Here is a 26,908-nt window from a genome sequence, read left to right on the forward strand (position 1 = left end):
TTCAAGGCAAGACGCCCTAACACTGCAGGGTGGCCTCTTGAGCGCGTCCCAGTGGCTGCAGCTCTTGAGCGATTGGGGTCCGGCCAGGAGAAAAGCACTATACAAGTGTTCGGATTATATATTTTATAAGGGTTGTAAATACAGTAGGATCTCATTATAGTAAACTCTGATATAGTGAACCTCTGGATATAGTAAAGTCAGTCCTCAGGTCCCAGCAAATGTCTGTATAAAAATACAATGTATAACCAATTCTGATATAGTAAACTACTTTTCCTGGTCCCTCGGAGTTTACTATAAATGGATTCTACTGTATTTGCTCTAGCATGTCTTTATGCTGCAAACCCAACCTAATACTCAGTATGAACCCTGCCAGCCTTTCCAACCCTGCCTGACTATTCCATTGTTTTGCTCTATTAAAGATAGCAGCTGTGTTTACCACTTGTTGTTTTTATCCTGCATTCAAGATAAACATTTGGGACATTGGCAAACCTGTTTCCTGAGGTCACATTGAATAACATGAAGAGTAATGAGGGAAACTGTGCATTAAGCAAGTTCTAGGTGATGGTAGCCTGAAGCTTCCTTACTGCCCAATCTACACGTCTGGCTCCCCTCAGGCTAGTATTCTTTCAGCTCTTTGTTGTGCTGCAATGAATGTGTTGGGTAATGCAGGCATGACTGCTTAGTTAGACACGTCAGACACATTGAGTAATGCAAGCTATTTATAAAGAGGCTGTGTGGTGAGGGGTATTTTCATAAAGCAGCAACGAGTACCACTTCATACATTCTTCCCTCTGCTGCACACCACAGCAAACAGTGCATCTAAAGTGGAAAGAAAAGCCTAATATTTAAATGGTCTGTTAACCACTTAACGACCAGCTAACGCCCATAGGCGTCAGCAGGTCTTAAGTGGGTTACCATGGAAACGGCCGCTCGATCGAGTAGCCTTTCCATGTCAGTTCACGGAGGGTGCCTCCGTGAACAGCTGGAGAACCGCCGATCGCGGCTCGCCGGCAAAATGTAAACACGCGGGGAAGAAATCCCCGCTGTTTACATCATACGGCGCTGCTGCGCAGCAGCGCCATAGGGCAGATCGGCGATCCCCGGCCTCTGGTTGGCCGGGGATCGCCGTCATTTGATAGGCTGAAGCCTATCCTACAATGCACAGGACGGATATCCGTCCTGCGCACTTCACAGCCAGAGCGAGAGGGCGGAAGAGGTAGGGAGGGCGGAAAACGCTGCGGAGGGGGGCTTTGAGGAGCCCCCCCCCCCGCTCGGCCGCACAGAGCGGCGGCGATAAGACCCCCCAGCCGGTCATCCCCCTAGTGGGGAAAAAAGAGGGGGGGAGTCTGATCGCCCTGCTGTATTTACGATCTGTGCTGCGGGCTGCAGAGCACACGCAGCACAGATCTCTAAAACACAGCCCGGTCCTTAAGCCATTGGAGAGCATTAAAGCAGAATTGTCAGCCATAAAATCAAATTCCATTTACTCACTGCTGTGTTTATTATGTAGTCTACATTCTGACCCTGCATTGCAAGAATTCCAAAATAATCACAAGAACAACTTAATTTGGTGAGGTGGCTTCTAAGGGGACGCAAAATGGGTTTTATTGTGTGTGTTTTTGTTTTTTTTTAATTTTGTTTTGTTTTTTTTGATATTAAGGTCAAATTCATAGAAGCACATGGCGGACCTCCATTATAAAGTCTTATAACGCAGCTTACCGCACTGCAATGATAATCCTATGGGACATTCACAGTGTGACGTTACAGTCACGTTGAAAAATGTTGTATTACGGTAACTTACTGCTTGCAGTGCGTTACCTCTAAATGTGGACGCAATGTGACTTTAACATTGCATTAAAACGCAACTGTGAATATGCCCTCAAGGTTTTCTAGATACTATCCACATACACCCAAGAGTCAATCCATTTCTTAGTTTAGCTTATAATCGTCATAAATGTGTCTCTGCTGTAATGAATCTTATCTCCTTCATCCTGGGTCTATTCTGTTACGTATTCTGGGGAGAGGGAAGCTTGTTATCTACCCTCCTACATTAACGCGCCTCACTGATTGGCTGAGGGCAGTTCAGTGTGAAAGAAGGCTGAGAAGGGAAAAATACCTCACTACTGTGTAGAAGCTGCTGAAATACGATCTATGCTGTGTTTCCATGTGTTTACAAAGCAAGTAAGATATGACCGTGCAGTTTTTAGTACAGAGCTCAGTGGGGAGGAGGACTGGTAAAGCCTACACCATTTCGGGCAGGATAAAACAGGAGGGTGGAAATTACATCAGAATTGGCTTCAGTCAGAGGCAGGAAAGATGGAAAATGCCTGGAACAGGTTTTTCTTTATTTACTATATAAACTTCACTGATATTAAAACGTGAACAGTACAATACATATATGTAAGTAAAATAAGTATTTATCTACTTTATGTATGTGTTGGGTTTTTTGTTCCCTGGGATAGTATGGCTGTCCCTGCTGCTTTTTTTAAAGGGTACCTTAAAGCGGACCCAAACCAAACATTTTTTTAATTAAAAATATTTAGTTGCACCACTCTGACACATACAAAGATAAATAAACACTCCTGCAAGCCTATGAGCATTTCAGTGCATGCTTTTCACCCTTCTCTTTTCATAGCTAGGGTTATACTGGGGGCAGCCATTAGCAATTCCTCCATTGCTGGACACCATCTACTTCACCAGTTTGCCGGAAAAATGCCGGCAATTTGAAAGGAAGGGAGGGGTTCCTCCAATAAATGTAAAATATTTTATATTTGTCATCATGCAGCTGAAAAAAGGCTGCTATTTATTATTATAATTTAGTAAATAGATTTTATTTCTGAAATCTTGTATTTTTAATTTGGGTCCACTTTAAGTTAAATTATCAGATATGTACAGTTTTGAGCCTTTACAGGAAACCAACATCCTCCAGTGGTAGACAGGTCATGTGTATGCTAGGGGTGTATTTTACCCCACAAGTGGGGCTGGCACTCTCTTGCAGGTAGGCACTTATCTGTTTTTAAGTAGCGCTGCTCATTTCCTTGTCCGGTGCCAATAAATACATTAGTTATGTGGTGAAGTTAGAACCTTTACATGACTTTTATGGCTTTCTGCATCTTTACTGGAACATTTCCATCAGTGGCCTATTTCTCTCTATGCACTCGGTCCACTGTTGTTCCCACATGAAATTTACTCCACCAACTGGTGGAATATGCCTTACGGCCTTTGTCCATTAGCAATCACAAACGCCAGCGATTGCTATTTTTCGTTAATTTTGTTATGCGATTGCAATTTTTCATTTGCATTGCATTATCTCTCTCAAAATTACTCCAGAAGGCGATTCCGATTTACAAATCAAATCACTATAGTGGAAAATACTTCTCTCATGATTTCTATGATAAAGTAGCAACCCTAGCGATTGAAAAATCACTAGCAATTTACGACTTTGCGATTCAGCTGTGTAGTGGAAAAAGGCCCTCAGATCTCTGAAAAGCTTCTGAAGTACTCACGTCCCTAAGTACTTCCAAAGATGAGCAGGTCCATACTGTGCTTGTTCATACGCCGTACAGATGTGCCCGTCTCTTTAAAGGACACCCGAGATGAAAATAAACTAATGAAATAAACAATTGTATCTATCCTCCTTCTCCTAAAAATGACTTTTTTTTTTTTTTATAGATAATCCACAGTTTTATTTTATATTTAAATCTACTTTTTAAGTTTTTTTTTTTTACTGTTGTCATTGTTTTTGCTCAATGACACATTAATTGAAGTATGCCAGAGCTAAAATCGATGAATTATTGATTTTTTTTTTTTTAATTTTTTTTTTTATCTTTCTTGCTCTCAGAAGACATTTTCTGCTAGGAAAGTATTTTATAGCTGTAATCACTTATCAGTGAGGGTTATGCTGTGGTCTGACACAGTCCTGACTCGGACAGTAACTGCCTCTTACATACCTGATTAACTCTTTCAGGCATAGAAAGGGAAAAAAAAAAGGAACACCGCATAGTTATTTGTGTGCTGGGCACTGTACATACACATGTCTATCTCATCATGTCACATGTCACCTCGGGTATCCTTTAAGTTCTTGGACAGAGTGTGCTTCAGAGCCTTCTGAGGAGTCCCGAAGGGATGGACTTTCACGGTGAACCAAGGGTACAGAGAGGAACAGGAAGGCGCTAAGATCCAGAGCCTTCCCTCTGCTTAGGTTGGTATTGAACTTCACATCCATGCTGCTGACAAACAGCTTGTCAGAGCTGGCTGTGTTTATCTCTATAGTGTCAGTCTGCTCCTCTCCCCGCCTCCTGCAGAACTCCAGTCCCCGCCTGCATCTCTTCCCTCCCTGCTGATTGGAGGGAAGGGACGGGGGCAGGGACCGGAGCTATGCAGGAGGCGGGGGAGCAGCTGAGACTGACACTACAGATGTAAACACAGCCTCACAGCACGGCTGTGATTTATGAGGGATTGCAGAGTGCAGGGGGACCTTAGTGGGGTTTGGGATAGCAACAGAGGCTGGGCTGTATAGGCAGATCCAGCCTCTGTATGCAGATAACATTCTTTAAACACACCTCGGGTTCTCTTTAAAGTATTGTTTCTAAAATGTCTGCAAAAGAATTTAAAGCGATTTGTTTTAGTACAATCCATTAAATTCCGTGTGGTAAAAATGTTTACAGCATTAATCGTTCACTCTAGTTTACACAGATGGTTTCCGAGTTCTAAAATACCATGTTTTAACGCCTAAGCAGCTGTTTGCTGTTGAGATATCTCCGTTCATGTTAATGTCCCAGTATATAAACACACCAGTAGTGTTGCACATCCTGTTTGTAGGTGGTGAGGTAAACACAGCAGACAGTGCCTGGGAAAGGATAAACAATGGGAAATGTATGCCAACACAGATAACTGCCCCACTCAAATATCAATTTGCATATTTATTGCTTCTTTGGACAGACCACTGGAAAAGTGGTCTCCAACTGCAGAATAAACACTTGGGAAAACGCATATAAAAGCTTTGTGTTCCTTTTCAGTTTTTTTTTCAGGCATTTAAATTCTCCAAGGCCCAACTTCTCAATATGATGGTTCAGTATGGAAGCAGATCTTTTATGCTTCGTACACACTTGCGATAACTATCGTTTGCAAAGAACGATAGTTACCAGACGAACGATATTGGAAAGATTGGTATGCAACGATGGGATGCAGCGATCATCATACACATTTTAACGATAGTTCTCGCAGAAAAGAACGATCAGAAGGAAATGTTGCGTACATATTTATATAAAATAAAAAAAAAAAGACCACTGACATGGAGTTACAATAGATACAAATATATGATTGTTAACTTGAAAACAAAGTTTAATTGAAATGAGCAATGTAACAATCTTTACGGCCGCGCTACAAAGGAAGTACTGAAGCTGTGCAGAATTCAACGCAGGCGCATTGGCCCTTGTAACGATCGTTCTCGACCGATGTCTGTACACACTATAGTTTTGTAACGATTGTCGGTAGATATGATCCGTCAGGTTGGATATTTCCATCTTCCCGATGTCGTTCTTTTGTCGTTCGTGTTAATGATCGTTGGGTAAAGTTCTTTCCCCGATTGTTCGCGGAACGATCGTTAATGAGCTGTTTCAAACGACCATAGTCGCCAGTGTGTACGCAGCATTATTCAATCAAATGTTTTTATTGACTCTCATGCAGGGGCCACTCTTGAGTCCGCAGAAAAACAGGTGTTTGCATTTTTTCTGTGGGTGAATCTGGACTGTTGGCTGAGAGCAGCTGATTGTTAGCAATAGGACATGTGATGTGCGGAGAGAAGGGAATAATTTTTTTTTTTTTTTTTTTTTTTTTTTTTTGCTGCGGGAAAACGCACTGTGATTGTATATTGGGAAACACTGTGTGTGTTTTCACATTGTGTGTGGAAACCGCACATGATTTTTGCCAAGTGTTAAGGTGCCCATATATCTAGTGATTGTATGGGCAGATCTGACAAGAGACAAATCTCTCTCTTATCAAATCTAAGAGAGATCTGTCTGCAGCCCGTACACCACAGGTCGATTCCCTATCAATTTAATGCTGAAATCGATCCATAATCGGCCTTGTGCACCGCATTTGCCACCCCAAAGCTGTGCCTTGCCTCCCTAATGTAAAAGACCCCCTGTGCCCCATGTAAATGTATACATTACCTCTCCTTGGCCTCCACTTGTCCCCGCTGGCTTTCGAGATTCCGTCTCTGCATACATGCACGCCCCACGTAGTTTCTTTGTAAGGGCGCACGTGTGTGACGTCACATGCGCACCCTTACTAGGAAAACACATGGCGCGTGCGTGTATGGAGAGGAGAATGCAGCGGAGGGGCAAGCGGAGGCCGCGGAGAGGTAATGTATATATTTACATTTAGGGGACAGTGTCGAAGGTTTCGTCACGCTCGTCGAGCGTCGGAAAATTGCACGCCGGGCACCCAATCGAGAAACATCTTGCAGCATGCGCGATCGAGAATGCGACCAAAATTGGTTGCATTGTCGGGCATGCACTTGGCGGCAACGATTTTTATCCAATTAGAATCAAATTGGATCATCTATTGGCCGCTAAATCGCCATGTGTATGGCCACCCTTAATCTGCTTAAGTGCCATGGAAGTTTCACAATCGCTGTGTAGCCAAACACAATTTGCTACATATGGTAAACAGAGAGTTCATCATAGGGATGCCTTATACTAATCTAAACTTGGGATCACTGTGAAGAAGTGGGCCTGTCATCCTGCATATGATTGTGATAGGTCAACTAGAAATGTATTTGATGGTATACCAAAACTAGAGCCCCTCCCACACAGCCAATTTTATTTTTTTGGCCTAACTTTAAAAAGGATACTGTGTGGCCCTGACACAATTACTGGAATGGGCTTTATTTTGGACGTTTGTGTGGAATCAAAGGCAGAATTCGTATCTATATTGGTGTGCAGGCTTTATTGGACTTAACTGGAAAATGAGCACAATTTTAGTTTTGTGTTTTGGTTTTTGTTGTGTTTTTTTTTTTTTTTTTTTTTTTTTATGCTGTAAGGTACTATGTTTTCCTTGATAACAAACTGTGTGCTTGTAGATGGCCAATGGGATGACATTAATTTTGAATTGATACACATTTTATGTGACTTCTATGCAAATTTACAAACCTTAAAATGAGACCAGTCAAAATGGTTTGCTGCACTTGACTGATCCAATTCTAAGCTGCATACATTTGCATGAGGTTAACAGCATCTCGAATGCCTCTCAATCCCTTGCTTCTTTTTGGTTAAAGTGAAAACGATAAGTAACCTTTTTTCCTCTACATGTCCAATGCAACCTATCATGTTACAAAGTCATATTTAGTTAATAAGCTGATGGTGTTCACTCACCTAACAATAACCATTTCTTTAGCGCTTTTCTCCCATAGGACTGAAAGCACTTAGGCTCTCTCAGATTTGGTAATTGTTATTAGGATGAAGTATTAACAGAGGAAAAAAATTATATTTTTGCAAATGCCAAACTGAACAGGTGGGTTTTCAGTCTGGATTTAAACCCGTCCAAAGATGGAGCTGCCCTAATCTGCTGAGGTAAGGAGTTCCATAATGTAGGAGCAGCATGCCAGAAGGCTCTAGGACCAAAAGTTTTCAGGTGGTCTCTGGGTATCACTAGATTAGAACCTGTGGATCTGAAATTGCAGGGATTGCTTCACAGCTGCAACATTTCTTTCATACTGCTTTTGTTAGAAGCCGTGATATAGGATTAAACACAGTAGATAAATATGGCTCCTGTGCCCTGGGTGTTTGGTCATAACAAGCTGTATAAACACAATGCGATACAATATTTCTATGGTACGTTCACATGTGCGATGGGCCCGGCCAGAATAATGCACAATCTGCATTTACCAGGCAACGTTAATGTTTACAGTGACAGGGAAGCATAGGCAACATTAATGTTTACAGTGGCAGGGAAGCATAGGCAACATTAATGTTTACAGTGGCAGGAAAGCATACTTTTAACATACTGTATGCATTGCACTTCTCCTAATGCGAGAATGGAACCTTAATGTAGCATTGTGTACAAAAGCAGTTGTAAAAAGTTCTCCAGGTTTTCTTGAAGTTGAATTATCTGTGATTTATGTTTAACTTTTAAAGTAGTAATTAAATTATTTTCTTATTGTCTTATTTTCCGGTTTATACTTGTAGTTGAAAATGGGCTGGAATAGCGATTTCTTAAATCCCGAATCAGAGAATACAAGTGCGTGTGTGTGTACGTGGCGCCCATGCTGTATGTCTGTATGCACATTACCTATCTAGAGAAGTCAGGAAACTCTTTATATCCTTGCCAGCTTGATGCCATGCTTGTTTCTAATGTATTGTAATGCATATGAATGCACACAACATGCAGAAGAGCACACTAGTTGCCAAGCGTGAATGTAGCTTGACTGGCACACACCTTCCCACTCTCTCCTATCCAAGTTAAGCCCCTTCCTCACGGGTGGCTGAACGGTGTGTTTGCTGAGCAGTTCAGCTGCCTGCCAGTGCAATTCAGGTGCAATTTATTACAGCGGTTGTAACACCACGCCTGTCAAGCGCTGACACGTGGTGGCGTTACTGGGAGGCGGAGGAACGCGACATGTTGAGTCTGAACGCGGTAGCATTCAGACTCACTCCTGTACAGCATCGGTACAGGAGAGCAGCTGACAGAAGGTGACTTCACTTCTGCCCGCTTTGAAAGGCAGCTGTAACACTGATCCATGCAAATTGCGCATGACATTTTCCATGTTTTTCACGTGTTTTGTTTAAATTAAAAAAAAAAAAAAAATATTTCTGCATTTCCGTTGACTTCATAATAATGTGCAATAAAAGTGATTTGCACATCATACAGGGAAAATGAGGGAAAAAAACCACCCTGCGATTTTAAAAGCACATGAAAAAAAAAAATCAGATGCCATTGAAATACATTAGTTGTGCGACTTATGCAAAAGCCAAATTATGAATGTGAATTCAGATACAGTAGATGTTTGCACAGTTTAAAAATCTACAAACTTGCTTCCTGTTTGGTGCATAAGAAGCCAATAAAATTGGCTGGGTTTTTGCACTGGCTAATGGCAATCTCAAGTCTAAGTATTTCCTAAATATTCAGAAATGTTATAATTCTTGTGAACTTTTTAAGAAGGGAAGAAAAAGTCCAAAGAATCTTGGTGAGTGTCCATCTTTATAAGCAGAGACTTTTGGCAGTGCTTGTTATACAACGATGTAACTCTGGCCTTTCCAAAACAAGCACCAGCTCCTTCTCTTGGACAACACTTCTACCAATCATTGTTATATGAATTCTGATTTAAAATGTGCTGCAATTTAAAAATGTTAAGTTGGTGTTCTTCGCACCGACTATTAACCTATCACTTTTTGTGTGGCTACTTTCTGTGTAGCTTTACAATTGGTAGCACAAAGTATAGAAACACTAAGGCCCCATTCACACTCGAGCGATTTCGGCAAAACGCTCAAATGCTAGGGCTTTTGAAAGCGCTAGTGTAATAAAACCCTATGGGCCCATTCTTACTTGGGCGATTTGCGCAAATCACCCAAAATCGCAAAACGCAAACGCGTAGCATGCACCATTTTCAGGGGATTTCCTGGCGATTGCGTTTCAGTGCTATAGAAGCGCTAAACGCAATCGCTGAGAAATCGCTGCACTGTGCAGTGATTTTTCTGCGTGAAATTGCAGAAGAATCACTCCCGCAAAAATCGCCGGTGTTTTGTGCTTCTAAGTGTGAATGGGGCCTTAGGCTGCTTTCACTGTGCAATCTGGCGTATGTGGTGCATCGCGGCCAACACACCACATTGCAACGCCAAAAAACAGGCCTTCAGGGAATACCGTGTACTAACGCGGTATTCCCTGAAGGCCTGTTTTTGGCATTCGGCCAGTCTGGCATTCAGCCAAGCAGGAAGTGACGCACGCTTGCGGTCACTTCCTACTTTCGGGTATGTGGAGTGGAAGTGCACGGAAGCGTATTGTAAAAATATGCTTCCACACAGGTGCACCACAACACCAATGTGGTTAGAGACCCCTGCGTCGCCATAGACTAACATGACTTCCGGGCTGATGCAGATCGCCTCAGGAACCGCGTGGTAACGTAGGTATGTGCTAGCGTTAAATCGGGCACTTACGGCGCAGTGTACCACAACGTGGGAAGTATGAACTCCCCAATAGACTTTCACTAGGCTGCGCTAGCAGTGCGGCAATTTGTCGCAATGCACCGCCATAGTGTGAAAGGGGCCTTAAACTGGATACACACATGCGATAATTGTTGCCCGTCGGGGATTGGGGATCTATCCCTCTGGCAACAAATCGGGGAATGATGCTGTGCAGACCTATTGGTAGCCTTTAGGCTAGCAACACCCCCCAATGCCCGAGCATAATTGCTCGGTCGGCCTCTGTACACACGCTTGATTGTTGGCTGAAATGGTTGTTATTGGCTATTTCTGTGACGATTATCACATGTGTTTATGTACTTTTACAGAATACAAACAAGGATAATATGTTGATACAACATTCCATACATGGCCAGGGGAGGGAGGAATGGTCTCACCTCAGATCTCCCACTCCTCCCTATGCAGTTGCATGCTTTGTAGCCCATAAATAATGCAGATTGTTAAAGTTAGTTGAAGCTCCTGCAGTTCAAAAGGTCACATAATGCACACTAGAGATGGTCAGTAAGATGAAAAGGATTCTTACTTGGCTGCAAATTGTGTTCTGCAGCACTCTTTGCCATTTTTTGTGGCCCTCAAATGCTTCAAATGTGCATCATTTGTAAGCAATAAAGCTATGACCGCACACTGCCTTCCTAGCAAGAGGAGCATGCCGGTGACTGGTTGAAACATTGGCCTCAATTCACTAAGATCATGCTGGAGATAAGGCAAGAGAAAACTTGCCACCACACAGTAAGAGTTCTATTATCTCTTCATTCCTTAAAGGAATACTATCAATACCTAAGTGTTCTAAAATGACAATGTACAAATTATGTCTAATTAGCTGTGTAAACATTTTCCTACTTTTCATGTTAAATATCAGAGGCAAAAGATGTAATTTATTGAGGGTAGGATTTAGCTATATTGGGACAAATCAATTGCAGAAGGGGTGTGTGCTTCAATGCACAGCCAGAGTTGCATATCAGACTACAGAAAGCAAATATCAAACATATCAAACTCTGAAAGCAAAAACAGTATAAAAAAGCTGTGACAATTAGTTACATTATCTCTGCTCTCTCCAGACACTTCAGTCAGACACACAGGACACCGGAGCTGCAGCTGTTGGAGCTTTCTCTCTGTCACACACAGTTACACATAGTTAACTGATCAAGTGTGAGGGGAATTTCCCCTCTCCTCATGGCTGTCTGCCATCAGTTTTGGTGTCAGTAAAGTTTGAAAGTATTTTGATAACCGTAAACAAAGAGGTTGCTACTAAAATGTATACACCAGTACTCAGCAGCACTTCCCAAACAATTCCTGTGTCAATGGAAAAAATATGTGAATCTATAGTATTCCTTTAAGTTACCTCCTTTGTGGTTATTTTCACATGCAGTTTAAGAACAGCCTGTGTTTAACTTTAGCATTCTGGAGTTATTGTTCGAGTTAGTTTAGAGATCTCACCTTAACTTAAAGGAATACTGTAGGGGGTTCGGGGGAAAATAAGTTGAACTTACCCGGGGCTTCTAATGGTCTCCCGCAGACATCCTGTGCCCGCACAGCCACTCACCGATGCTCCGGCCCGCCTCCGCTTCACTTCTGGAATTTCAGACTTTAAAGTGTGAAAACCACTGCGCCTGCGTTGCCGTGTCCTCGCTCCCACTAGCGTCACCAGGATTGTACGGTGCAGGAACAGACCATACTGGGTCTGTGCAGTACGCTCCTGGTGACATCAGCGAGAGCGAGGACACGGCAACGCAGGCACAGTGGTTTTCAGACTTTAAAGAGACTCTGTAACAAAAATTGCATCCTGTTTTTAATCATCCTACATGTTCCAAAAGCTATTCTAATGTGTTCTGGCTAACTGCAGCACTTTCTACTATGACAGTCTCTGTAATAAATCAATGTATCTTTCCCCTGTCAGACTTGTCGGCCTGTGTCTGGAAGGTTGCCAAGTTCTTCAGTGTTGTGGTTCTGCTATGAACTCATCCTTTCTGGCCCCTCTATGCACACTGCCTGTGTGTTATTTAGATAAGAGAGAAGAGAGAAGCTGCTCTAATCAGCTGGATAAATCGTCCTCTGAGCTGGCTGGGCTTTCACATACTGAGGAATTACAAACAAGGGCAAAGCTGTTTGCAAGAAGAAAAGAGCAGCCTGAAACTTCAGTGCATGAGAGATGCATGGGGGAAAGAAACACACAAATGATCTCTTGAGATTCAAAAGGAATGCTGTATACAGCCTGCTTGTGTATAGATGTATTTCTATGTGTGGACATACTGTACATCAACCTACTTCCTGTTTTGGTGGCCATTTTGTTTGTTTACAAACAAACTTTTAAAAACTGTTTTTAACCACTTTTAACGCGCGAGGAGCGGCGAAATTGTGACAGAGGGTAATAGGAGATGTCCCCTAACGCACTGGTATGTTTACTTTTGAGCGATTTTAACAATACAGATTCTCTTTAAAGTCTGAAATTCCAGAAGTGAACCAGAGGCGGGGCCGGAGCATCAGTGAGTGGCTGTGCAAGCACAGTATGTCTGCGGTGGACCATTATGGCCCATACTCACGAGGGACTTTTGTCGCCTCAACACGCGGCGCGCGTGTTGCGGCGACAGGTCGCCCGTGAGTATGGGCCGTCGCACGCGCGCGCACCCCGAACTGTCGCCCGCCGCTCTTGTCGCCATGCGATTGAAAGTTTCAATCGCATGGCAACAGTCGCCGCCGCACCTCCGCCGCAACTGTCGCTAGTCCGCGTGAGTACGCGGACTAGCGACAGCAACCTCCATAGAGGTGAATGAAGCTTCCGGCGGGGGGAGGAGGAACGTCGGCGACAGCTTCCGTCTCGCCGCTGGTCCCTCTTCCGCGTGTGTACGCGGAGGGACCTGGAGAGAAGCTGTCGCCGGCCTGTCGCTAGCACGCTCACGTGTGCTGGCGACAGGCCACTTCTGCAGCCCGTGAGTACGGGCCATTAGAAGCCCCGGGTAAGTTAAACTCACCCCCCCCCCCCCCTACAGTATTCCTTTAAAGACAGAAGAGTTAACTTTAGGTTTGCCTGAGGTAAAATGTTTCCTGAATACTACATGCCTTATCACCATGGTGATAACTCTAGAAACGTTATTAAAGACAGGAGATAAGCGTAGTGAATTGAGGCCATTGTCTGTTTGAGATGGGGTGCAGCAACAACCTATGGGACCCCTCTTGGCATCCAAACCCCCTTGTGTGGCTAGCATCTTGCCTTGGGCCTCTTTTCAGCTTGATTTTTCTGCTGAAGCAGCACTGTGGCAATCATTCTTAAACTGCTCCACTGCACTACTCTGCAGAAGGGGAGAGTTTGCTATAGTTATGCCACTTAGTTTGAGACAAGGGCCTGAGAATCACTGTGAGTGATTTTTCTGACCGTCAAAATCCTCGGTAGAATCAGCGGTAAAGTCATTCGGATTTTTCAAAAACCGCGATCGTGGCAATTTTACTGCCCAGTGATGTTGATCCAGGAATTCTATCTGATTGCCATCTGGAGTTAGCCTTAAAAACTGTTTGATAGGACAACTTGGAGAAGGGTAGGCCGGCACTCAGAGTGAACTGTGATGGCAATATTGACAGCTGTATGACTCCAGCAAGAACTACGTGCTCAAGACAGAAGTGAAGACATGGCATCAAACACATGGGAGAAAGCAGTTGTGATGTCTGGCACTGTAGTTTAATAGATCAGCAGCAAGTGTACAGCAGTGACAAACAAACGTCCATGAAAAACATGAGTAGATGGTACAGGATGTGGTACTTATCGTGCTCTATGCTGGAGGTGGGAGGCACTGTGGGCGCCAGTGGGTGCACGGCCTTACGACCGTTTCGTTTGGGGTGAGCCTATCTTCCTCGGAGGCCTGACGTGCACCCACTGCACGTGCACGTCAGGCCTCCGAGGAAGATAGGCTCACCCCAAACGAAACGGTCGTAAGGCCGTGCACCCACTGGCGCCCACAGTGCCTCCCACCTCCAGCATAGAGCACGATAAGTACCACATCCTGTACCATCTACTCATGTTTTTCATGGACGTTTGTTTGTCACTGCTGTACACTTGCTGCTGATCTATTAAACTACAGTGCCAGACATCACAACTGCTTTCTCCCATGTGTTTAAAAACTGTTTGGCCTGCAACATTTATGCCAACGTATTCCTCAACACAACACTGCCAATGCGATGACGTGAACGTACAATTACAATATTATTATAGTGTCCATAACACACCGCAATACCCAGTGTGAAAGAGTTAGGGAACTGGCATAGTGGGTTGCAATGGACTATATAAGGGCATAGCAAATGTGATATTCTATGGCCTTGAGATATGGCAATGATACACCAGTGTTACCGATATGGGCAGGTTAGACTGATTATGTATTCACTTTCAATTGTTTAGGCACCAATAATATCCCACTGTGGCAGTGGGTATGAGCTTATGTTTGTTATATTGATGTTTGTGAGGCAGTAAACAGGCAGGGCAGTGTTTGTGTGATTACTGCCATATTGGCAGATTATAGGAGAGGGCTGGGGTAGTAAATAGGCAGAGCAATGTTTGTGTAGACAAGTTGCATGTTAACAAATCACAGCTGCTGCGGAAAGAAAATTCAATAATGCTGCAGATTTGTCAGTAGAGATTTAGATGAACATTTATCCTTTGCCAGCTGTGGATTTAGCCAATTCGGTAATGGTAGTAACATTTCTCCTTTAATGTATAAATCAGAACCTTTTATTTTTCTTGCAGCTTGCCAGAAAAGCATTGATGAAGGCCATAATATTGTACTGTATGCTAGGCTATGAAGAATTCTCCTGCACATTGATGACTAGCTCTGCATTCATACTTTGCAGCTAAACTCGCGTTATCAGGACCCAGAATGTAGAATAATCTCATCTTCTTTGTTGTTGACATTGAGAAGCTGTAGGCAGTATTCTGACTGTCAGTTTGGCATCTTCTTAGCACACAATTGGCGTGGGAGTCATTTGCTTCAGCTCTTTGTAATGAACATGAAAATGTTAGCGCTTGCCAGCAAGCAGATGAAATTCTAGTATATTTTGAGCTATAGAAATGAGCCTGTGTTATCAGACTTAAGTCCAATAGTTCATTATGTGCTGTAAGGGGTTCATTACATGATGTGGTGTAATGTCTGTTACACCGCTTACTAACCCTAAAATGGCACCTTAATGGAACACTATAGCAAAAATAACATTTTAAATACATGTAAACACATACAAATACAAAGTGCATTTCTTCCAGAGTAAAATGATACATACATTACTTTCTCCTATGTTGCTGTCAATTACAGTAGGTGATAGAAATCCGACCAAACTGACAGGTTTTGGACTAGCACATATCCTCATGGGTTTTTTTTTTCGGTTTTAGTTATTTTCAAAAGCACTTAGTGAATGGCTGTTGCTCTGTCCTACAGCGAGCAGAGAGTCTGGCCACATCTTTGTATAAATCCTTTTCAGGGAGTGTCTTTATAAACCACAAAGACCATGCTGGGAACCATACATGTGAATTAGCCGCCGGGAGACTTGGGCGCAGGATACAGCCGGTATGGCTTATCCTGCTGCTGCACAAGTTCCCACAAGGGTGTTAAAAACTATCCCCCCTCTAGGTCCACGTGGATAGTAGGGAGTAATGTAATTCAGCTTCTAGCTATTGCTGGAAGACTTAAGCTTTGTCTTCTGACGGAGCCAAAGTTACTGGCTGTGCGCTGCTATAACCGTAATTCCTGTTACGGTCTATGGTGGTGCCGGCGGCACCCAGATCTCCTGCGCTGTAATCACAGCGCTCTGTGGAGAACACCACATGGAGATGGACTAGACCAAAGCCAGTTTGTAATGTTAGATTTCTACTACCTACTGTAAGTGACAGCAACATGGGAGAAAAGTAATTTATGGCTCATTTTACTCTGGGAGAAATGTACTTCTTATTTGTATGTGTTTACATGTATTTTATCTTTTTTTTTTTTCTTTGCGATAGTGGTCCTTTAACTTACTCACAACTCTTGTATGAAAGCGTTAATTCCCATTGGTGTGCATGTGTACATAATAGCAGCTGTGGTGCTGAAGTAAAATCTTAGTTCAGAAAAGGCTGCTGTAGTTATGTTTAGCAACCTCTTAACATTTCCCTCAGTCAGTCCTTCGAGAACCAGAGACGAAGCACCCTCATGTATTTTACTACATTTATCAGTGGGAACATGACAGTAAACACCTTCTCTGCTTTTAGTTTCATTCTTATCTGCTTAATTAGTCTATCAGCTGTGATAAGAATCCCCGACTGGCTCAGTCTAGGTTTGACCTGGAATCCTAGCTGAGTCACGCTTCTGTGAAGTCTTTTCAAGCCCAAGCCTGCCCCCTCCTGGCTCAGCTTTCCTGCTTTGAATACTGAGAGCTCTGATGACATGGGAGGGGCTGCTCCTGTTGAGAGAGAATCTCTGAAACAGACAAGTGTGGCTGCAATATGATCTGTGTGCTGTGTGCACTCTGCATAGATAATGATGACTGCAGTTTCATATGAGACACTTCCTACAGGCAGCTGCACATCATACCAAAATGAAAGCACACAGATGAAAGGCTGCAGCAGCCTAATCTCATATAGCCTAGACAGCAGCCTAGTCTCATATAGCCTAGACAGCACATCCAGAACAACTCATAACCCGGAAGCAGAAGGGATATGAGCCGGCGGCCATATTGGATTTTTCCTGGAGCAATAATGAATAAAAACACTAAAAAGGCACACCAGAGCGGCGACATTATCAGGTAGAGCATTTATTCTTTACAAGCTATGGACTGATATGTTTATTTTGTGTGAAACGTTAATCTCTGGTTCCCTTTAATCCCCGTATACACACTCAATGTCGCACGGCAAGGATTTGGACCGATCCCTCGGCCGACATTGCAGGGCAAGAGTGACAGCAGGTGGGGTAAGCGGGGAGAATAATGCTGTCATTCAGCAGAAGTGATCTGCCAAGATGAATTGCCAGCCGTGCAGACGAGAAGCGTTGGGGCCGCTGTACAAGCTCTGTATTCTCTGCAGAGGTGGCATGTGTATGGAGCTCTACACTTTGACAATACTTATATACCATGCACCTGAACAAATTTTAGTGCTGGGACCCACTAGGGCGATTTTTGGATCGCTGACAATCGCCAGCAATTCCAAAAAAAGCTTTGCCAATATATATGAATGTTGGGGACCCCACTAGTGCGATTGGTATTAGGGTTAATCGCAGTTACAGGACATGCAGCATTTTGAGAGGGTTTGCGCTCAATGCAATGTATAGAAGCGCTGCAAAATCGCTTCGAAAAGCAATTTGGGGGGCAAAGGTTTGGAATTTTTAAATACAGTAAATTATGCTTACCAAATGTCCCAATGTCCGGATATCGTACATAGCCCTGCCCGCTACCAGAAGAGGTCAGTGGCACTTCTCTAGTTTGTACTAGAGAAACGCCTATGACTGACTTCTTTAGGGGGTGGGGCTACGGGCAGAACCCAGACATTCCGGATACCTGGTAAGTATAATAAAGGTTTGTTTATTTAATTAAAAAAAAAATCAGACGTGCTTTACAGTTTTACTGTAAAGTGCTGCAAATTGCAGCAAGCCACGGTCGCTCTAGGAATCGCTGCACTCAGCAATGGCACAATTTAAAATCACTGCAGCGATTCCCAGTGGGTTCCAGTCCTAAGAGAGACATGCAACTTCATGCTCATAGAATACAAGTAATGGTGAATATGTCTTCTCTTTTTGGCTGGGTGAGACTTGTGCTTTCTCTTACATTCTTTCATGGATCTGTACAGTGGGATTTCCTGCAGGTTAGACAGGCTATGGCACACCTTCCCTGGGTACTACTGTTAAGAGTGCTGGATGTTCCCAAATCCCATAGACATGCATGGGGCTGACTCCACATTCTTTTATGTACATCTGCATTGTGGAACCAGTTCTCCATATCTGGGAATAACCTGAGAGGAGTAGAAATGACTGAAACTGTAGTGATGAGCAAACCTTCTCCTAATGTGCACATATTTTCATGTCTTTGTCAATCTACTGTCTCTGTTGCATTTGTGATTATTTCTTTCTCTGAAGGTTTACAATGAAGACTTTGAAGGGTTTCAGCTTCTTGCCTGTCTTGGTGCTCTTCTCTGTATGCCAGGCACATGTAGACTTCTTCACTTCCATAGGTAAGAACTTATTTCCTACTCCATTAAATTGCTCTGAAGAAAGCTTTGGCAATCAAAAACAATCATGTGATTCAAACATGCACTTTTCTGCAGCAAAGCAGTCTGTAGTCCTAGAGATCGGGCCTCTCTCACACGTGAGGCTGAAGGCAGGGAATTAGCTGCTCCCATGCCCTGGCTTGGCAGTTGCTAGCGCACTCCACACAAGCGATGGAGAGATGTCCACTGTATTGAGTCATATCTGAGCATGCAGATGCGACTTAATGTGGTTAGTTGCTGATTTGTGTCAAACACCGACACGCTTGGGGTTACAAATGCTGTCATTCAGTTGCATTCAATTGCAGCCAAAAAGTGCTAAGTGGCCGGTGGATGGGAGGCTGAACTACCTGACATGCATGCAGTTCAGTCTCCCTGTAAAACAGGCCTTGGGCTGGTGGTGGAAAAAGTTAGTGTAAAGTGTATTGTACTTTGTTTCTTATTGGACAGTGCAGTTGCCTGTTACACAGGGAACCAATTGGTCGCAGCCTTGGAAATGGAAGAGTTGGGACCAAGGTCAGCATTTGTAAGAAATTAATCAAATTGGCAAATATCAGAAGCCAATGTTTCCAACTAGAAGTCTTTTGCCATGGTTATTTCAAATTACCTTTTTGCTTATGTGTTTTTTAATTTGGTTGATTTACCAGACGTGTACAATAATATGTACGTGAGGTTTAAATGGAGTTATTTAACTTTTACCTAAGCCTGGTAATGTATTCACCTCCCAGAAAAGGGGGAACTGGAGTTTGTTAGTATAGCTCAGATTGCTAAAATGATTGTCTTGGCACTGCTTCCAACACCTTTTGGATGTTGGCAATAAATAGACTAGTGTCAGAATGGCATAAATAGTTGAAAGAACTGGCAGTAAGAACATCCACGTTTTTGTACTTGTCACTTTACTGTCACTTTACCACTCGGATCAGTCTGACAGATACATTCATTTTTTCAGGAATAGAGGTGAGTAACTGAAAAATCTGGGACATTAGTCACCTAGTTCAGTACGAACTGTGATAGCTTGAAAAAAGAGTGAGTGTCTGTTATCCAGCGCCAACAGGGAATGGCTCATGCCGAAGAAGTGTGCTTTCTGGTTACTTGAGTCTCCATGTTTAAAATAACTATAGCTAATACAGTACTATACCCCATTTTATATACATGCCATGAACGCTGTGTAAAACAGTAATTGAAACTATATTAGCCTTGGATATTCAATAACTGCAGTTAGCACACTTTTTTGGTGGCAAGATTCCCAGACTTGGTATACTTTAACCACTTCAGGACCGCAGTGTTAAACCCCTCTAAAGACCATAAAAATAATGGAGTTAATTCTGTCCAATCCCGATGTTAATAGGATTTTTGGGGATGCTTAAAGTCCTACTTGCTAGCGTGCATGTGGATGTATGCATGTGGCCCATACCTGCTGTAATTACTTACAAAATGTGATCCACGTTATTAGTGGAAGCCAACTGTGGAGTTGTTAGCTTTGTGCTTGAGTGAAAAAGCTCTGAGCTGCAGTATAGCCAGAAGAACAAAGCTTGTAATATGTTAACCTTAACATGGGAATTTATCAGAAGTTTTACCCAGAGGGACAAGGCAGCAAAGAGTCAATGTGTATGGAAATGACTTCATGGTATAAATATGGTACTCAATGATGTCTGTATTCCAGGCCATATGACAGATTTGCTGAACACTGAGAAGGATCTGGTAACGTCACTAAAAGATTACATAAATGCCGAAGAACAGAAACTGCAACAGATTAAAAAGTGAGTGAAACATTAAAGACTTGGCAATGAAACTTGTTTCCATAACTGTTTTGCTATGTACTTTCAACTTAACAAAATATCAAGTTAAGTTCCTCGGCAACAACAAATGCTTTGTTTATTTTTATTTATTTATTCTTTTTTTTTATGGGTTTACATTTTTAATACCTTCTATTTTGAGTCCATTATTTTACATTAAAAAAACCTTGTTTCTGGCATTTTTGATTATCAAAATAAGTAAATTTCATCATATGCAGCAGTTGCAGTGTTAAATGTTTAATTGGAGGGGAGCGGGCAATAAATATCTTCCATCACCTTTTGCCCATTTCCACAGAGTTAAAGAATCTTAAATGTTTAAAAAAAAAACGAGGGAAAGCTCTGGGTCCTATAAAGCCTTCTTGTTCCTCTCATGGTCCCAGTGTTCTAGCGCTGGCTCCTCAATTCAAATCTCTCACCATGAGAAGCTTCGGAAGTCTTTGGAAGCCCAAGTGCTCCCGAGATGGGCGACTCCATACTGCGCATGCTAAGTACAGCAGGAGTTCTCAAAGACTTCTGTAGCCTGCGGCAGAGAGCAGTTTCCAGTGGAATGTGGGGACTAGGAGAGGAACAAGAAGGCTCTATAGGACCCAGAGCGTTTCATCTCATTAGGTAAGTACCTGTTTGTTTTGTTTTTTTTAAACACTTCAGACCCTCTGTAAAATGAAATAAAAATACAACCATAACAAAAGTCCTTTAATGTTGTTAATTAACCATAAATGCTTATCTTTCATTACTTCCACGACAGTATGCTTGGAAATCATCCAGAGCCATATCCTCTCAATACCCGATGAACGACACAGAACACTGCATGCATCAATCCCTGCCCCAACGACTGACTAACAGCGCCTCACAGGTCTATCCCATTCCCAGCCCTGGACTAAGCCCCAGAGCAATAACGTTCTGAATTCTGCTGTAGAATGTCATTTTACTGACTTTTAAAAAAAAAACAAAAAAAAAAAACAGGGCTGTGGAGTAGGAGCAACTTTGGGTGCCTGGAGTCGGAGTCTGAGTCGGGAAAAAATGCTCCGACTCCTAATGAATTTGTAACTGTAATTTAAAATAGAAAATATGATAAAATGTTCTATTTCTCAGATAAAAGTCATTAAAAATATGTATATATACACAGTAATAGCTGTGTTCAGTCCACAAAAATGAAATAAACCAATCAAAATTAGTTACTTGTGCTGCTTCAATAAAGCAGTCCCCGTATTTTTAAAGTCAGATATACACATCTGATTGTGACTGTACAGTATATATGATGTGTACACAGGAATCTCTTATATATACGAAATAACATCTATGCTGTAAGTATAAAGCCTGATGTGTAGCCGTGTCACTAATAGAGATGGTCAATGAGATGGAAATAATTCTGCATTGATGCTGGTTTATGCAAATGTATGCGCTCTCTTTGCTCATGAAATCAAATAATTTGATATGTTAAGTTTTGATTTGGTGACTATGAATTAAAGGGTACCTGAGGCGAATTAAAAGAAAAAAGCTTTATACATACCTGAGGCTTCCTCCTCCCCCTTCAGGCCATTCGGTCCCTCGCTGTCCTCCTCCGCCACCTGGATCTTCTGCTAGGAGTCCAGGTAATTCAGCCAGTCAGAGCAGTCTGGCTACGTGCCGCTTCCACAGCCAGGAGAATTCTGCACCTGCACAATAGCGTATGCTCCCGGCGGCAGAGTGTGTGTATGCGCAGTACACCAGACTGGCTCAAGTACCTGGACTCATAGCAGAAGATCCAGGTGGTGGAGGACAGCGAGGGACTGATTAGCCTGAAGGGGGCTGGAGGAAGCCCCAGTTATGTATAAAACTTTAATTTCATCTGTCTCAGGTTTACTTTGTTACACAGTAGTACTATACTCTACATATGCTCTCCCCACAGAGCTGCAGGGAATACACTGAGAATGTTGTGCACATTGAACACAGAGGTGTTGTCTATCACCCATAAACCTTGTTCAGATTGTGCATGAAGAATGTGTAATAGAGGAAGAATCTCCTCATTCCCCTGCAGAGTACCTGCACATCACTCTTACATGTACCCACAGTTACATTGCCTAGGGCCTGATAGATGTTCTTTGTTCCGCTCTGTACCTTTTACAAGTACCCTTACCAAGGACTAGTTTTAGTCTAAAGGGAATAAATATAGTAGTCTACATATCCTTCTCACTTCAGTTGGCTTGTAAAATTCCTAAGCGTTGGCAGTTAAGAGATGAATTTCACGTTACATACTGTTAATCAACAAAATTGTAATATGCAAATTAGAGGAGTCTGAGTCGGTGGAATCCTAAACTGAGGAGTCGGAGTGGGTGGATTTTTGGACCGACTCCACAGCCCTGAAAAAAACCACCTTTTTTTTTTTTTTTTTTTTTTTTTTTTTAAGCATTCAAAATCTATTTTCTCAAACTACAAGGTCTTTTTGAGGAAAAAATGTTCTTGTTCCCACAGTTTTCCATAGCATACACTGTATATTTGGTGATACTAGCATATACAGGGGCTTTGCTATTAAAGGACAACTGTAACGTGAATATGGAGGCAGCCATATTTATTTCCTTCTAAGCAATACCACTTGCCTGGCTGTCTTGCTGATCCTCTGCCTCTAATACTTTTAGCCATAGACCCTGAACACGCATATGTAGATCAGGTGTTTCTGACAATTTTGTCAGATCTGACAAGATTAGCTGCATACCTGTTTATGGTGTTATTCGAACACTACTGTATCCAAATAGATCACCAGGGCTGCCAGGCAACTAGTAATGTTTAGAAGGAAATAAATAAGGCAGCCTCCATATTCTACTCACTTCAGTTGTCTTTAGCCCAATCTACACGATACGATTCTTTGTACGATTCTATTTACGATTCAATTAAATCCAACATGTGCGATCCTGATTCGATTCAATTCGATTTGCAATTGCAAAACAATGGCAAATCGAATTGAATCGGATCCCGATCGGACATGTCGGATTTAATCAGATCGTAAATAGAATCGTAATCGAATCGTACAAAGAATCGTATCGTGTAGATGGGGCTTTAAACCGCTAAAGTCGGCAGGCATTGACATCAGTGTTAAATGCAGATGCAGATTTTTACTACAAAAATTTGCATTGAAAAGGAACCATTTGCAAACCGTTTGAATTAGTTTGTCCATTAGTATTGGTCAGATGTATTAAAATATTTTTAATATTTTGTTCAGTTTTCCCCAATTATAGAAAAAAAAGTCAAGAAATCGGCAATCTGTCCTACATCATTCAATTATTATACAAATTGACCGGGAAAATCCTCTTTTTTTCCAATCGACTTATATCGATTAAAAATGGGAAATTCAGATTTCTCACTAACATTATTTGGATTTTTCTCTACAACTATCGTTTTTCTGGAATTGCCATAACATTGAATCTTGTAATTGTATTGTATGTGGCCACTTTAAAGCTGCATACCATACAATCCTTACATCCAGATCTTCAGCATTTCCCCGCATACGAGAGTGGTGGAGAAACGCTGCCTATCGCTTCGATGGCTTGCTGTCCATATTGCACTGTGGTGCAGTTCTGGACTGCATTCTGCTGATTTCTGCATGGCACAGTTTAGCGATTGGGGTTGCAGCTACGCAGCAGAAAAGGAGCCACAGCCCCCAGTGGTAACTGGCTCTTACCCCCTGATAGATCTAAACCTCATTTGGTCTATATATTAAGTTTAGGTAGCAGGTTGAATATACGGGGAAAAATATTATTACTGTAATCCAATATACGGCTTAAGATTTAGAAATCAGATTTTAGAGTCTAACAAATGTTGCGCATACAGTTTTAATAAGGCTTCTATACACACCAGTCTTCCTACTTAGCAGCTAGGCAAACAAAAACCATTTTCTTTTAAGACCGTACCACATATTTGCATAGTTTTATTGGATTATCTTGTCCTTATTCCATGTGATTTAATATTAATATTGTTTTTCCTGTACAAGTTCCTGTTTGGACAGGATAGGATTTGGTCATTTGATTTGCTGTGTTGCCAGATAACTTAAAGGAATGCCTCTGCCTCCAGCTATACATGCCAGGTGTTTTAGGTGTGGCCAAAAATGCATTTAAATTCTAACAGATCAAGCTCTGCTCAACATGTATATGAGGGTCAGTTAACTAGGTACAAAGAGATATGGAATGCGTCGGCATATCTTATAGGTTTACCAAATTCTGAATTCAATTGCATAAAATGTGACTGCTATTTTATTGTGTGATGTTTTACTGTTAACATTTCATGTAAATACTGTTTTCTTTATCTGTTAAAGATATCATCTTATAGTTTTTATCTTTAGTATAGGACGTGACCATACTCTCCTAGATTACTATCCAGTGTGGCAAACGGATCAATCCCTCTTTGATCTGAATTTGAAAGGAAAGGGATCAGCATTTCCTCCTCCCTATGCCCCCCCCCCCCCATTCCCGCCCAATGCACTGCACACCATAAAATCTATTAAAGATGCATCGAACTGTAGCATTTCAATCTATGGCCCATCACTCGCCAGCCGTTGCGTCCAATAGATTGCAATTTACCATCTGCAAATTGTTCAATGTAAAGGGATACTGTATGGGGGTCGGGGGAAAATGAGCTGAACTTACCCGGGGCTTCTAATGGTCCCCCGCAGACATCATGTGTTGGCGCAGCCACTCACCGATGCTCCGGCCCCACCTCCAGTTCACTTCTGGAATTTCTGACTTTAAAGTCAGAGAACCACTGCGCCTGCACGCCCGTGTCCTCGCTCCCGCTGATGTCACCAGGAGTGTACTGCGCAGACACAGACCATACTGGGCCTGCGCTGTGCGCTCTTGATGACATCAGCGGGATCGAGGACACGGCAACGCAGGCGCAGTGGTTTTCAGACTTTAAAGTCTGAAATTCCAGAAGTGAACCGGAGGCAGGGCCGGAGCATTGGTGAGTGGCTGCGCCAACACAGGATGTCTGCAGGGGACCGTTAGAAGCCCCGGGTAAGTTAAACTCATTTTCCCCTGACCCCCCCCTACAGTATCCCTTTAAGTAATGGAACCTTATAACCCGGCGCCCAAACGACCTCTAGTTGAAAGCGATTTACTACAACCATTAATTCTTATAAAGTAATAAACTTCGCTTACTGGAAGTATTGTAGTTGTAAAACCAACATCTTGAACAGAGTCCTAGAAATGCAGTTACTAATAGACTACCAGCAGGGGTCGAGTCCTGCATTAACGCGGGTGGACGCCGTCCACCCTGGCATGTGTGGAGGGGACCAGCGCAGTGGAAGTAGAGCTGTGAGCAGCGGTGGGGAAGGGGGGCCATCTCCCTCTTCCTTCCATCACCTTGGGGCTCTCCATCCCTCACTGTCCCCTCCAGAACTAATGTGTGGTGGCTGGCAGTGGGCGGGAATTCCCTCTTCCTCGATCCGGGTAAGATCTGCGTGCCGTTGCTCTGGTCTAGACCAAACTAGCGGCAGTGGATAGCTCCTTCTTGCGCTGGAACGAGGAAGAGGTAAGTACCGCCCGCACATTAGTTCTGGAGGGGAGAGAGAGGGATGGAGAGCCCCAAGGGGAGGGAAGGGGGGGGGATGGCCCCCCTTCCCCGCTGTCCGCACAGCTCTCCTTCCACTGCGCTGCTCCGCTCCTGCTGGGGGGGGGGGACACCTGACAACCTATTCTGGAGACATATACCCCTGCCTACATATACTGGGCACATATACCCCTGGCTACATATACTGGGGACTACTATACTCCTGACTACATATACTGGACACCTATACCTCTGGCTACATATACTGGACACCTATACCTCTGGCTACATATACTGGGGACTACTAAACCCCTGACTACATATACTGGGCACATATACCCCTGGCTACATATACTAGGCAACAATACCTCTGGCTACATATACTGGGGACTACTATACTCATGGCTACTTACACTGGGGACACCTATAGACCTGGCTACCTATGCTGGGGGTACCTATTTTGGGGGAATTGCTGTCAGATTATCTGCATTTTTGTGGAACCGCTGTTATGTATTTTGGGTAACAGCTGCCAGATTATGTATATGTTAGGGGAACGGCTGCTGCTGACAGATTACGTGTATTTTGGGGAACTGCTGCCAGATTGTGTATGTTTGGGGGACCACTGCTGCCAGATTATATGTATTTTGGGTGTTACGTGTATTTTGGGTGATCCACTGCCAGGTTTTGCGTATTTTGGGAAACTGCTTCCAAATTATGTATATGTTGGGGGAACTGCTGCTGCCACAGTGTCTATTTTGGGGGGGAACCACTGCCATTTTATCTGTATTCTGGAGGAACTTCTACCAGATTATGTGTCTTTTTGGTGAAATGCTGTCAGATTACATCTATTTTGGGGGATACACTACAGCAGAGCTCAAACTTCCCTGGCAGACCTTTTACATCACTGCTAAGGTCATGTATATTTGGCCTCACCCATGACCACACCCACGTTATGCTTGACCATGCCCCTTTTTGGCATGCTGCGTGTGGCGCAGGGGTTTTTAGGGTGAGTCCACGCACCTCTTTTTCCAGGACTAGACCCCTGACTACCAGTAACAGTTTATAGTCAATCTGGACAACTGGCCTCAGACCAGAAGTGTAGTTGCAAGATTAACCTATGTTCTACACCTCAGTGTTCTCCCCAGGCTCTTTTTTTTTAGCCAGGTGTTCCACCCGGATAGTTTTGGTGAGCACCC

The 26,908-nt window shown here is 43.0% G+C and overlaps 1 protein-coding gene across 6 annotated transcripts in view; it reads left to right on the forward strand.

Annotated features, from left to right (window-relative positions):
• Positions 1-26,908, forward strand: part of P4HA1 (prolyl 4-hydroxylase subunit alpha 1) — a 110,609-nt gene that overhangs the window by 43,671 nt on the left and 40,030 nt on the right. For all 6 annotated transcript variants that reach the window (XM_068257661.1, XM_068257662.1, XM_068257659.1 and 3 more), the window contains 2 exons: positions 18,272-18,366; positions 20,063-20,159. In XM_068257661.1, the coding sequence (XP_068113762.1) occupies positions 18,279-18,366; positions 20,063-20,159 (185 nt within the window). In that variant the 5' untranslated portion in view covers positions 18,272-18,278. The remainder of the gene's footprint in view (positions 1-18,271; positions 18,367-20,062; positions 20,160-26,908) is intronic.

Source organism: Hyperolius riggenbachi, chromosome 10, assembly GCF_040937935.1.
Source record: "Hyperolius riggenbachi isolate aHypRig1 chromosome 10, aHypRig1.pri, whole genome shotgun sequence".
Classification (NCBI taxonomy): Eukaryota; Metazoa; Chordata; class Amphibia; order Anura; family Hyperoliidae; genus Hyperolius; species Hyperolius riggenbachi.